The sequence below is a fragment of the Punica granatum genome, chromosome 3, assembly GCF_007655135.1.
Source record: "Punica granatum isolate Tunisia-2019 chromosome 3, ASM765513v2, whole genome shotgun sequence".
NCBI classification, from domain to species: domain Eukaryota; kingdom Viridiplantae; phylum Streptophyta; class Magnoliopsida; order Myrtales; family Lythraceae; genus Punica; species Punica granatum.
In genome coordinates this window covers 781,423-795,334 of record NC_045129.1, presented here as the reverse complement: position 1 = coordinate 795,334, position 13,912 = coordinate 781,423, and the positions used below count along the sequence as shown (strand labels likewise).

The following is a 13,912-nucleotide window of genomic DNA, read 5'->3' as shown; positions in this document are numbered from 1 at the left end:
TTTTCTGGTGCACTTGACTCTCCAATCCAGTGTTTACAATTGGTATATCTCCTCCACTAAAATAGAGAGACAATAGTAAATCAACGGAATTCAAAAGGAAAAAGCAGTATAACTCAACAACAAATTAGTCTTTACTGTTAAATTTATCTTTTCAGCAACCGTCCTGCCTGGAAGGAGTCGGCCCACATCGAGGACCTATTTTTGCTTTAAAAAATTCATTATATCACGGTCTTTACATATTTCATGAATGCATGTATCACGATATTGTGCTACTTGTAAAATTATTATTAGCAGTCACATGAAGGGTCATGCAAGTAAAACCCTCCTCCATCCCATGTGGTGTTGCAAGGTAAATTGTCCCGGCTTTAATATTTTATATAGATATGTCATGTATGCGAAGTGTTGAAGAGTGCGTTGGCAAAGTGCTGTAAGCCCAGGCCATCTTCTAGCCCATTCTATTTCTCCCACGTGAGGCCCAACAACTAACATAGCAATACTTTATACTAATGCAATCAACTGAGTTTAGTTGGGACATCTCATCTCTTCTTATTTTCAATGCCTTCTCTTATCTTATGAAAGGTTATTCATATAACACAGATTTTTTTTTTGGTAAATTATAATACGGAAATTTTCAACTTGCAAAATTTTTCCAAAATTTTATTTTCAAAATGTAAGCGATACGCTCCGTTTTCTAAACCGGGTAATCCTTCTTTGACACACATTTTTTGTTACAACGAAATTCTACCGTCGGACCTAATATGGATCACATGCTCATTAATTTGCGTCCTTATTCAAGGGAAAGAATTCCAAATGTATTTTTTTAAAAAAAAGATAGGGAATATTGTCATCAAGAAGAATATTCCCCGTCACATGTCGGAAACTACGAATTTGGTCAAGAACCTCTTCTTTCCGATTCGAAGGCTTACGATTGACTAATAGTGTCCACCAATCTTAAGCATTTTCCTAGTCTCACCTTGTGGATAATATTAAATGATGAATTTTTTTTAAAAAAATTTATTCTTGTTGTCCCCACTAATTACTTTTGAAAAAAAAAAAAAAGAGCCCATCGGGCATCAATTAAAAAAAGCAGGCCCATAACAAGGTGGGGTCGAGGGCCTAATCGTGCCGCGCCAAGAGTAAGGTGGGCTCGACGGCCCAATCGTGCCGCACCAAGAGTTTGTTACGGCCCCAATAATAATTGCCAAATATTTAGCCACCGCCCCAGGTGTCAGATGTCAGCGGCGGCTAAAAGTGTTCGCGTCTGCATGTTTGTCGAATTTCAGCAAGACCAGAGCACAAGGCAACAGTCGGGTGAAAGGTCAGTCCGCCATATGAGCAGTCAGCCATACTTTTCTCTTCAGATCCTCAGAGACCATCAATGAACGCCTGAACGAAGTAACTGAAGAAGGTTGAGGGTGTCGTTTTCTGCAGTCGAATGAACCGCAGAACAGCCATCTATTTCTTCTTCTGCTTCGTCATCATCGCCTTCACCGGTTGTTTAGCAGAAGAACAGAGGCCATGGATCAAAGCAGGCTACTGGTATGCCGGCAGCGAGTCTCCGATCCCAGACATAAACTCTGCCCTCTTCACCCACCTTATTTGTGCCTTCGCCGCCGTAAATACTTCGACTTTCGAGCTCTCGATCCCACCCTCTGCCCTCCAATACTTCTCCACCTTCACCAACATCACCAAGCTCAAGAACCCCTCATTGGTTACCCTACTGTCGATATGGAATGGCCTGTCTGCGACTAATCGCTCCATGCTTGGCCTGGAGCTGAGCTCCTCCCCCCTGTCCTCAATGGTCTCTGACCCTTCCCGGCGAAAGTCCTTCATTGAGTCCTCCATCAGGACTGCTCGGCTCTACGGGTTTAAAGGTCTGGACTTGTTCTGGGTTTGGCCCCAGACAGCCTCGGACATGATCCACATGGCCTCCCTGTTCGATGAGTGGAGGGCTGCTGTGGAGTCTGAGCCGAGGGACCCGAACGAGCCGAAACTGATCCTCACGATGGGTGTGCACTACTCCCCGACCTGTAATTCCGTCAACTACCCGGTCGAGAAGTTGCGGAAGAATTTCGATTGGGTACATTTGGTAACTTATGACTATCACCTTCCTATGAAGGAAGGAGTCGCTGGAGCTCCTGCTGCTTTATACGACCCGAGAAGCGATCTCAACACTGACTTTGGAATTAAAGAATGGATTCGGAGAGAGTTTCCGGTCAACAAGCTGGTGCTCGGGCTGCCCTTCCATGGCTACGCGTGGACCCTTGTGGGTCCTGGAAATGACAGGATTGGTGCACCGGCCTCAGGCCTTGCGGTCACGCGGGATGGCTCAATGAGCTATAAGTACATCAAATGGTACGTTCGCAGCTATAAGGCTTCTGTGGTGTATGATGCCAACTATGTTACAAACTATTGCTCGATCGGGTTGATCTGGATCGGTTTTGATGATGTTGAGGCGATCAAAGCTAAGGTTGCTTATGCAAGGGAGAAGGGGCTGACAGGATTCAACGTGTTCCAGGTCATTAACGATGATAACTGGGTTCTGTCCCATGCCGGTAGGTGATTTCTCTGCTTGGGAAACGAAATTTTGCACTTGACGTTCTGCTTTTAGGTCCCCCCCGAACCTAGTTGAAAGTGTTAGCATTAATTGAAGAAACTAAATTTGGCAGCTCAAGAGGATGCATGTCACCATAGGAAAACACAGAGATTGTGCCTAATTGTTCTGCTCCCAATTGTCTTGATCGCGATCCTCCTCGCTTTGGTTGTCTGTTACTTCAGAAGCAGAGGACTTCGGCCTCAGGGTAACTAATACAGTTTAGATGCCAGTACTTAACGCGAAAAGAAACGAATAGACTGAATATTTTTATTTGAATTCATGTTCTCTCTCTTGTTTACAGGCGTCTTTCTCCTCAGGAGAATGAGTCAGTCGAGTTCAGAAGTTAACGCGTCAACTGCACAAAACTTTGAGGAGGATACTCCTAACCTGCTAAGGTTTAGCTTTGGAATCATCAGAGCAGCCACAGACAACTTCTCTGATGCAAATAAGCTTGGAGAGGGCGGTTATGGCCCCGTCTTCAAGGTCATATATATTTGTTAGTCTGTTCATCTCCGGGATCACTCTCTTCATGGACTAATTTGTGGGCGTTTATATTGCTAGGGAGAATTGCCAAACGGACAAGTAATGGCCGTAAAGAGGCTCTCTGAATCGTCTATACAAGGCGTTGAGGAGTTCAAGAATGAAGTAACCCTGACAGCAAGACTGCAACATGTGAACTTAGTCCGGCTCTTGGGATTCTGCACGGACAGACAAGAGAAGATGTTGATCTACGAGTACTTGCCTAACAAGAACTTGGACTATTACCTCTTCGGTACAACATTCATCCTCCAAGTATTGGTTGCAAATTTATTGAAGTAAATTGTTAATAAAAATATTGAAGGCTTAACAATTTGCAGATCCGATTAGAAGGCGAGTTTTTGATTGGGGGAAAAGGGTTAAAATCATTGAAGGAGTTTGTCAGGGGCTTCTGTATCTGCAAGAGTACTCGAACTTCACTGTGATCCATCGAGATCTAAAGGGCGGCAACATCTTGCTAGATGCTGAAATGAACCCGAAAATATCAGACTTTGGGATGGCCAAGCTCTTCAGGAAAGGCAAGGTTGAAGCAAACACAGGTCGTATCGTTGGGACATAGTGAGTTAAAACAGAAAACACCATCGAGTATATGAACTTCGTTCATCGCGTAGAGAAGATTTATGTGGGATATTTCGTGCAGTGGCTTTGTTCCTCCGGAGTATGTACAACATGGTCTCTATTCGATGAAGTATGACGTTTATAGCTTTGGGGTCGTGCTCCTGCAGATTATCAGCAGCAAGAGGATTAGTAATGATAATGGTCCGAATGAAGATTGGAATCTTTCAGAATACGTAAGACTTCCGTCTGCTAAGGAAGACTACTACTAAATTTCAGGATCCTGCTTTTTCTATGCTCAGTCGTTATGACCATCATAATAGTGAAATTAATTTACTGTTTTCAGGCATATGAGCTGTGGAAAGAAGGCAAGGAATTCGAGTTCATCGATCCAATTCTTGATGACTCGGACTCTCTCTTTAAGACCACGAGATGCTTGCAAGTGGGGTTACTTTGTGTGCAAACAAACCCTGTGGACAGGCCATCAATGGTAGAAGTTTGCTCAATGCTCAAGAGTGAAGCCTCTTCGACGATTCCTCTTCCTAGAAGACCTGCATTTTCTGCCAAAAAAGATGAATTTTCTGAGAGCATTACTCCTTCAAACCGTGATGAAGTTGCAGACCCTTTTGTAAGACAATCTGGTGAGTGAATATACATGTATGATTATAGAGAATGGCAAGTGCTCTGCTCCCTCGCATACTAGCTTGGTTTTCAGTTCTGTCGGCAATTTTTTGTGTTACTATGAGACCTCTTAACTGGTTTTCAAAGAGGGTAATTACTTAATCCAAAGCAGCTAATTACGAGAAACAGATCGTGCAAGAAGCGAGAGATGTACTCAGGTTTCAAAAGATCATCTCTAATTTTAAAAGTGAAAACCAATCTAATGGAGTGATCATCAAACAGCTCTTGATCTAATATCTAAGGCTGTATGAAAAGATTTCCTCAAAATAAAGAGATAAGATCCTTACATGGAAACGCAAGATTTAATGAAAGATATTCATATATATATATATATATATATATATATAGTCAGGGTTGGCCCTATGGCTTGGTAAATAAAGCAATTGCTTTAGGCCCCCAATTTTAAGCAATATATCCATCATAGATTAAGGTCCCTAAAATTAATTTGCCTTGCTTACCGAAAAAAATAATAATAATTTGCCTTGTTTAATTGATGATGATAGATTTACTTGTTTCCACGATAGATTAGGGTCTCTAACATTAAATTGCCTATCTATAAAAAATTTACTTGCCAAACTAATTTCTAATAGATCTCATTTTCCTTATATGCTTTAATTAGCCTACTCTAACATAATTAATTTCATATAGTCGTCCATATTTAAAATAGTTAATTTCATAAATTTAGTTTTTTGACTGTAAACCATCAACTTATTGCTCACTCTTTCCAAAATTCCTATTCTTTTATCCATCAACTATCCATAAATTCAACAAAAATGCTAAATTCTCTTAAATATTGTGGATATTAATTCTCCTAATACTCACGGATATTTAATAGCTCTTTAATATTGTGTAAATGACAATTCATATCATTGTGAGTGTAATTTTTAAATTGGAAGAATTTTAAGATTATTTATTAGTGGGATTTCTTATTCTCTTTGTTTTATCTGAATTTGTTCATTCTCTGTAACGTTCAATTACTAATTTTGCTCTTATATCCGTCCATTTTTTTTATCAAGTAACTTGTCAAATTGTCTCTTCATTTCTCCATTTGACTTTCATTTTTTAGTGATTTTTCTAATATTTTTTACTATTCTCTTGATGCAAGAAAGAAAAAAAAAATTGTTGAAAATGATTCAATAAAATATTAGGAGAAATTTATTATAAAAAATTTTGTTATTGATTTACATGTCAATTAAAATAAAAAATTCTATGTTAATTTTATTAACTCTTTATACTGAAAAGAATAAGTCTTTAAAGGCCTCATATTAATTTTTCGCTTAGGCCACCATTTCTCTTGGGCGGCCGCTCAATATAGTTGATCGAGAAAAGGCATCATTCACTCCGTTTCCTCTACTATCCCATACCATGCGCTTTATATGTCTCGGAATCATGCCAACTCCCTACCTGATTCATCATATTCTCACGTATTTGGATACAATGCCGAGCAGGAGGCTCAGGTGATTGTATCAGTCTTTCATGTTGATGCGTTTCATGGTGACAAGCAATATATATATAGCTATTCATTCAGCAAAAGAATATATATATATATATATATATATATATAGTTATTTCAGTGTGTTTCTACCGGAAAGGTCATATTATATTTATATTCACTCCTGACAATTAACAGAAGAAGCGGAAGGGGAAGGAGCTCTCACCGAATGCTGGTCTATGAATTATTCAAATCAAGGTCACTTTTTTATCCTTTCTTTTCCCTTCTTTCAGATATAGAACATGCATAGTGTGTGTATATATATATATATATATATATATATAAACACAGAGAATACACAAAGACAAAAGGATAAAAATACTAAATTACCAGTAATTGCCCTTACATTATTAAAAATACAGGGATTATCGAGGGAATTACGGAGGGATTGCGCCCCTTGGTAATCCCTGCATTTTTAGTAGTGTTAGCTTTTGTTTGTCCTTCACTGTCCTCAACTGCTCCGCATGAAAGACTAGGATTGCAGACAAAGACAAGGTGCCAAAAATCCATCCTTCAGATTCAAATCATATATTCACTCGAAATTACTCACTAATAAATACTTTCAGAATCAGTCAAAAGCTTATAAAAAATCAGAAATTATTCAAGAAATTAAGGTCGGCTGTTTCATTCCATGATCGTCTCAATATACTACGCTTCTTAGCTTTTCTTTCTTTTCTTCTTTTTCTAAGAAATGAAAGAACTATGCTGGTTGTTCCCCAACCTTTTATAATCTCATCTTACTGCCTACACATACATGACTTGAAGATCCATTGAACGCCCATTGGTAAATAAATACAATCTGCACCGTCCATATAACACATGCCGATAGAACAGTGCGACTTAGCCTAAATAAACAAGTGCTGAGTCAACTATAAACCATCTCCTTGCTTGGTGGTCAGTTGGGCTCCCTTAAAATCCACAAGAGAACAGAACCAATACAATGCGTGGATGACAGAATTTTAACTTTAATTTTAATTTAATACACTACAGAATAAAAATACATATTTTTTAAGTCAAAAATTTTAACTTTAACTTTAACTCAACACACTATACAATTATTTATCATTTTTTACAATCAAAATTAAAATTACTTTAATTCTGAAATCAAAGAGGGACTCATTCTCCTTCCAGTTGGATACAATAGTTGCTCCAGTTGGATACAATAGTTGCCGAAGAATGGTCTTTTTCAGAGGATATGAGTCAAGCATGGCAGCCTTCTAGAATAACTAATTATTAGCAGAAAAATGATGGCACCTTTTCCTGTTATTGGCAGAATGAATTTTTTTTTATTTATTTAGAAAGGAAGTTTACGTTTAATATAATAAAATAAAATATAAATTTTATTAATCAATAAAAAATATGGGTGATCTCACAATAAATATGGAATATGTGAAATTTTTAATTATCGTGTGAAGACGTGTGTCACTGTACTACATTCTAAATAAGGATTTTTAGCTGATTTTAATACTTCTTTTTATATCAATTAACCCAAAGGCCAAAAAACAAGAATACAATGGATTCCAACGAACAAAGTATTGACCAAGCATTATATATGTAATTCATGTGGTCAAAGTGTACGTGATCCACAAATCTTGGCATATCCAGAGTTGAAGATATCAAAGGGAGGAAATTTGAAGGGAAAAACAGCTTGAATACTGTATTTTCAGTCACATCTCGCGTGCACTTTAAACTCCAAATCATTATTCATTGGAAATATTACACAATATAATTAATGTTGATAATTATTTTTAAATCGATCACAACTTTAATTTTTTTCTAAGATATTTCAACGTTGACATTTTGATCTATCGTCTATCCCAAAAAGGCAAAAAATGGGATAGACGATAGATCAAAATGTCAACGTTGGGATATTTCAGGAAAAAAAAAATCAAGATTGTGATAGATCTAAGAATAATTATCAACGTTAGGCTATATGGTGCAATTAACCATTATCCATTATGTTTCGAAAATTCTACACTTAATTAAGCAGCCGAAGGTTGAGCCACATTTGTGCATAAAAATTTTATGCACAAAAAGAATAATATTTCATATAAAAGAAATTACTTGGCACAAAACATTATTCTTCTTACGTGAAATTTTTTTCGCACAACTGCTCTTTCCTTTAGTACATAATGATTTTCTCACACGAAATCCTAAATAAGTAAGAGCGAAATGATTTTAAAGTTTTCGACAAGAGAAATATTGTTTCGTACTGAGGAACTTCGCTTGTATGAAACTTTTGAATTAAAGTGTGAAAATTTTTCGCACAAGACAATTCTTATATTGAAAGGATTTCTTTTGGATGAAAGGATAAAGTGCGAAAAATTTTCTTACTGAAAAAATTTCTCTCGTACCAAAATATCAAACTTTTTTTGCACTTTATTTCAATAATTTCTTACAAGAGGATAGGCTTAAAATGGCTGAAAATTAAGCCCCGCAACATTAGAATTTCGATTATGTGTACGATGGATATTTTATTGTCAGCAATTTATGCTGTTTGCTTGAATCATTTTAAATAGGTCTATATTCCTGCAACAAATCCAAGTCTTTTACATCAAATTTTTACATCCAACAGGAATTCTACCTTTGAAATCTTTTACTTTTCCACTTCTTCTTCTTCTTTTTTTTGGATAAAATTTTCCCACATTTGTATTATATGTGTGGGTTAGGTTCAAATGTTTAATATATGCATGCAACAGTGGAGGGTCCCACTGGTTTGAATAGTATCCATAAGATATATTTTCTATAAATCTAAGACAGCAAACCCCATGCCTTTAACATTTCCATTTGGATGAACGTTTATGACATTGAAAACTTCTCTTCAAAATGTCAACTAATTTCAGCTGCTTCCTATGCCTCCTCCTGGCAATCTTCTCCTTCACAGCAGCTGCGAGAACCAACGCTGCTCCAGTGGCCGTCAAAGGCGCTTACTGGCCGTCGTGGTTCGCTGACACCCTCCCTCCTTCGGCCATCGAAACCTCCCTCTTCACTCACATCTACTTCGCCTTCCTCTCCCCGAGCAATGAAACTTACAAGTTCGAAGTTTCGGGTTCGACTGCTGCTCTGCTCTCGAACTTCACCATGTCCCTTAGCCTGAAAAGACCGCGGGTGAAAACTCTAATCTCAATCGGTGGGGGAGGCGATGGCCCAGACTTGTACTCTCGGATGGCATCGTCCAGCTCAACCCGGAAGGCCTTCATTGACTCGTCGATAGCACTCGCGAGAAAGTTCGGGTTTGACGGGCTCGACCTCGACTGGGAGTTCCCTCAAAACCCTGGGCAGATGGAAGACTTTGGGCTATTGCTGAAGGAGTGGCGAGCCGCCGTAAACCATGAGGCCCGGGCAGCGAGACGCCCTCCTCTCCTCCTCACGGCCGCTGTGTACTTCGCGGCGGACTTTTTCCTTGACGAGGTCCATCGGGCCTACCCTGCACGCCAGATCTCGGAAAATCTGGACTGGATCAATGCGATGTGCTATGACTATCACGGGTCATGGGACACCTCCGCTACCGGGGCCCAGGCAGCCTTCTTCGATCCGAACAGCAACATAAGCTCGAGCTACGGCCTTGGCTCTTGGATTCGTGCTGGTGTGCCCCGCAAGAAGATCATCATGGGGCTTCCTCTATACGGCCGGACGTGGGAGCTGAAGGACCCAAACATTAACGGGATTGGCGCAGCAGCAGTTGGGCTGGGTCCTGGGGATGAAGGGGTCTTGCTATATCATCAAGTGGTGGCATTCAATAAGCAAAATGGAGCCGAAGTGGTCTATGACAAGACCACGGTCTCGACCTATTCTTATTTGGGCAAATCATGGATCGGATACGATGATGTAACATCTACTACGGCTAAGATCAAGCTTGCACAATCCCTCAGGCTTGGTGGTTATTTCTTCTGGGCGCTCAGTTACGATAATAACTGGACAATTTCGACGCAAGGTAATTTCTTTTAGTTTATTTTATTTTTATGTATTTATGAGTTCCAGTCGTACTTATGTTTATAATTAGTTAAGTGGCTACGTTTTTTTTTTAAACCATGCGAATCTGATAAGCTCTATTCTACTTTTTGTTTGTGATGATATGCAGCCTCCAAAGCTTGGCCTTATGGCCGTTGATGTTGGTGCTTTGACCAATCCTCCTGGCTATGGCTTCATCTCATATGGAAGTGGAGCTCAACTTTACTTTGCGTGTAATGTGTAATGATATGATTGAACATTAAGAGATTCATTTGGGAAAATTTAATATTGTACTGTACGCCTGTGGGAATAATAATATTTAACTCTTTTTTTCATATATATGTGATGATGCCGTGCTCGATTGAACTTCACATTAAAATTACGTACCGATGCACGTCAAATTTGTTATAGAAGCTAAAATAGACCATATTTTAATTATTTTTACTTCTTACGAAGGGAAGGTACGTATTAGTATAAGTAAACCAACAACCACCGAGATCACCATTGCATCGTCCTTGTCCATTGCAAGCTCATGGGGTCCGTCTCTTTCACGGAAAACTAGACCGAGAAGCAAGTTAGTGTATTAGGAACTCGAAATCAATTTCGATTGGTGTTCTTGAATCGCAATATTATTATGCCATCAAACGGAAGCCTCGATATATCCCATCACAACCATTTTATGAATAATCTCTGGAATGTGATGTATATATGCAGGTTCATTGACCAAGCATTGTACATATATTTTGTTTGATATATTATATATGCCTCACCGGTTCATATGTTTATAATTAATGGCCAGAGTACATGATCCACAAATCTTGGCATATCCAGAGTCGAAGATATCAAAGGGAGGAAATTTGAAGGGAGAATATAGGGAAAGATAGCCATAGATAACAAGTCATTAATTGTGTATAATCAATTTGATACACTTTCCATACTTGTATTCATATTTTGTACACAATTACATTATAAATACCAACATACAACCTATGAACAGTAGGTTGGATTTCTCCCAAATACTCTGAATTTCTTTATGGTATAAGAGCTCTAAATCAGGATAACACCCGTTTCGCTTGCCCTTCTTAGCCTCTCTCACAATCTCTCCGGCCTTCCTCTACTGTGCAATGGCTGATCCAACCTCTGCTGTAAACAGTTTCATCTCTGGAATAAGCAATTCCAGTCAACCTTAACCTTTACCTGCAATAGCTCCTACCGAAACAACCAACTCCCGCCAGCTTCAACCTCTTCCAGCAACAGTCCCCACCATACCAATCAAGCTAAATGGCGGTAATTACTTTTTTTGGCAGGGTATTATGAGCGCTCTTCTGGAAACATACGACTTACTTGGCTATGCCGAAGGAAATATACCAGCACCAGAGAGAACAATCTCAAGGGATGATGTTACCATTACCAATCCAGCATATCGACAATGGGTAATGAGAGATAAATTCGCTCTTACCTGCATTATGCTTGCTGTAACAGAAGAAATTGGATGCAACATAGTTGGATTGAAGACTTCTCATGAAGCCTGGACTGCCCTGGAGACCATGTTCCTGGCTCAAACAGCCGCTCAAGTCGATTTTCTCGAACAGGAGTGGCGTGACTTGCGAAAGGAAGGAAAAACAGTGATCAAATACATCAATGCCGTGCGCCAATTAGCAACACGTTTTGCTCAGATCGGAAAGCCAAAGTCGTCTGAGCAAATTAATCGAGCAATCGTCACAGGTCTCGGGGTCGATTGGGAACCATTGGTTCTAGCACTATCTCCGTCTCTCGCGGCTATGACGACAGATGAACTTACCAATCTACTTCTTCACAATGAATCTCGTCGACTCTCTGCCTCCACCGTGCCGCAATCGGTCATGCCGCCATTCTCTGGACTTCTCGAACCACCGCCTGTCGAAGTGCACTACTCCGACGGAAATGGAGGAAAGGGGCGCGGAAATTTCAAGAGCGGAAAGAGCAAGAATAATGGAGGAAAATGGAAGAATAAGGGTGGCGGAAACCCTAATTCAGGAGGAGCTTCCTCTGTTAATGGGGGAAACCCTAATTTTGCAGGAAATGGAGGAGGAGGACGCGGGTGGCAATCGGGTCAGACCTGGAACTCGGGTCAATTCGATGACCCGACTCGCAATCCGGCTCATTTCTCTTATTTTTCCGGCCCACCGGCCCTTGGGCAGAATATCCGAACCGGCCTTTCTCTTCGTGGGCCTCAGTATGGCACCGGGCCTGGATCTGGGCCGTCCGCTGCGCCTACCAATAATTTAATTTGCCAAATTTGTAATCGAGTTGGACATTCCGCTCTTTACTATCAGCTTCGTGATGGGCAGGCTTATTTTGCTCAAGCTTCTTCTGCAGGAATCCATGATCTCAACTGGTATGTTGACTCAGGAGCCACTCATCACATCAGTAATGACCTGGCAAATCTGCATGTTCAGGATGACTATCCTACCTCAAGCCAAATATTCTTGGGAGATGGTAAATCTTTACCTGTAGTAGCTACAGGTTCCTCTAATTTTCCATCCTATATTCGTCCTTTACATATGAAAAATATTCTTCATTGTCCTCAAATTTCGAAAAATCTCCTATCCATTTCTAAATTTACTCGAGATAATATCTGTTTCTTTGAATTTCATCCTGATTTCTTTGTTGTAAAGGACCTTCATACGCACCGGGAGCTCATGCGGGGACCAGTTAGAGACGGTCTGTACTGTTTCCAGCCGGAAGACAGATGTACCCGTGCTCCACATGCTCTCCTTACTACCACCAAGTCTACTATATTGTGGCATCAAAGACTTGGACATCCTTCCTTTCCTATTGTTCGTCGTACTTTGCATGAGTTTATTTCCTTGAATAATGACCATAGCGGTCATGTCTGCTCCGCTTGTCAACAAGGGAAAATTGTGAACCACTCTTTTCCACCTACTCTTAATAAAAGTAATGTCTTTCTTGAACTCATTCATACTGATATTTGGGGGCCCGCACCTATTACCTCTAACAATGGGTATCGATATTATATTCACTTCCTTGATGATTATAGCAAATTCTCCTGGCTCTATATGATGAAATCTCGTTCCGAAGTCCTATCTATTTTTCGTGCTTTTCGATTACAGGTTGAAAATCTGTTTGACCGTAAAATCAAATTCTTACAGTCTGATGGAGCTAAAGAATTTCTTTCTCACGCCTTTCAAGCTGAGCTTCAAAACAATGGCATATTCCATCGTATCTCGTGTCCTCACGTTCATCAACAAAACGGCTCAGCAGAACGTAAGCATCGACACATTGTTGAAATGGGTCTTACCTTACTTTTCCATGCCTCTTTACCTCCAAAATTCTGGAATTATGCCTTTGAAACTGCAGTTTATCTCATCAATCGTCTTCCTGTTAAATCGCTCAAATTTCAGTCTCCATTTGAACTTGTCTATGCACGACCTCCTAATTATTCTGCCTTAAGGGTTTTCGGGTGTCTTTGCTTTCCTTATCTACGTCCATATACTCGTCACAAATTAGAGCCTCGGTCTGTCCCTTGTGTGTTCCTTGGTTATCCGTCTCATTATCAAGGATATCAATGTCTAGATCCTGCATCTGGTCGTATCTATATATCCTCCCAGGTTATCTTTGATGAACAGTCATTCCCATATCACTCTGGGTCATCTGTCCCGGTGGGTTCCAGGCAGACTCCTCTTTCACCTGCACGTGCTCCAGGTACGACATCATTACCTCCACATAATGTCCCTTCTACAGATACCCCTTTATCCCACATTCCTCTTCCAGTCTTTTCCGTACCTATGTCCACTAATAATACAGGAGATCCTTCCAGACATACTGGCTCTCATGAACTTGCAGATTCTCCTGGACATGATGGTGATGTGGCATCTCCGGCTTCTCGAGTCATCAACCAGTCTGATGATTCCATGGACTCTGCACAAGTTGCTCAGGCTGATAATCCTGCCTCTCAGAGGACTCATTCTATGGTGACCAGGTCTCGTGATGGGACCCTTCCTACTCCTCGTTTCGTCATTTCTCGGCATCCAACTGCCTTCTCTGTCTCTGCTGATCTACAGGAACCTCGTACCTTTTCTAAGGCACAACAAGATCCA

General features: G+C 40.1%; 1 protein-coding gene across 4 annotated transcripts; it reads left to right on the top strand.

Annotated features, from left to right (window-relative positions):
* Positions 1-1,243: 1,243 nt before the first annotated feature.
* On the top strand, positions 1,244-10,151 carry LOC116200094. Of its 4 annotated transcripts, none has more exons than XM_031530786.1 (10): positions 1,245-2,555; positions 2,670-2,801; positions 2,898-3,079; positions 3,158-3,368; positions 3,454-3,691; positions 3,774-3,924; positions 4,035-4,329; positions 6,000-6,059; positions 8,749-9,795; positions 9,943-10,151. In XM_031530786.1, the coding sequence occupies exons 1-10, from the start codon at positions 1,436-1,438 to the stop codon at positions 9,969-9,971; spliced, it is 3,465 nt and encodes a 1,154-aa protein (XP_031386646.1). In that variant the 5' UTR covers positions 1,245-1,435; the 3' UTR covers positions 9,972-10,151. The 4 variants fall into 4 exon arrangements, with proteins under 4 accessions (XP_031386648.1, XP_031386646.1, XP_031386645.1 ...); XM_031530785.1 differs by having other exon boundaries at positions 8,746-9,795; XM_031530788.1 differs by lacking the exon at positions 2,670-2,801 and having other exon boundaries at positions 1,244-2,555; positions 8,746-9,795.
* The last annotated feature ends 3,761 nt before the right edge of the window (positions 10,152-13,912 follow it).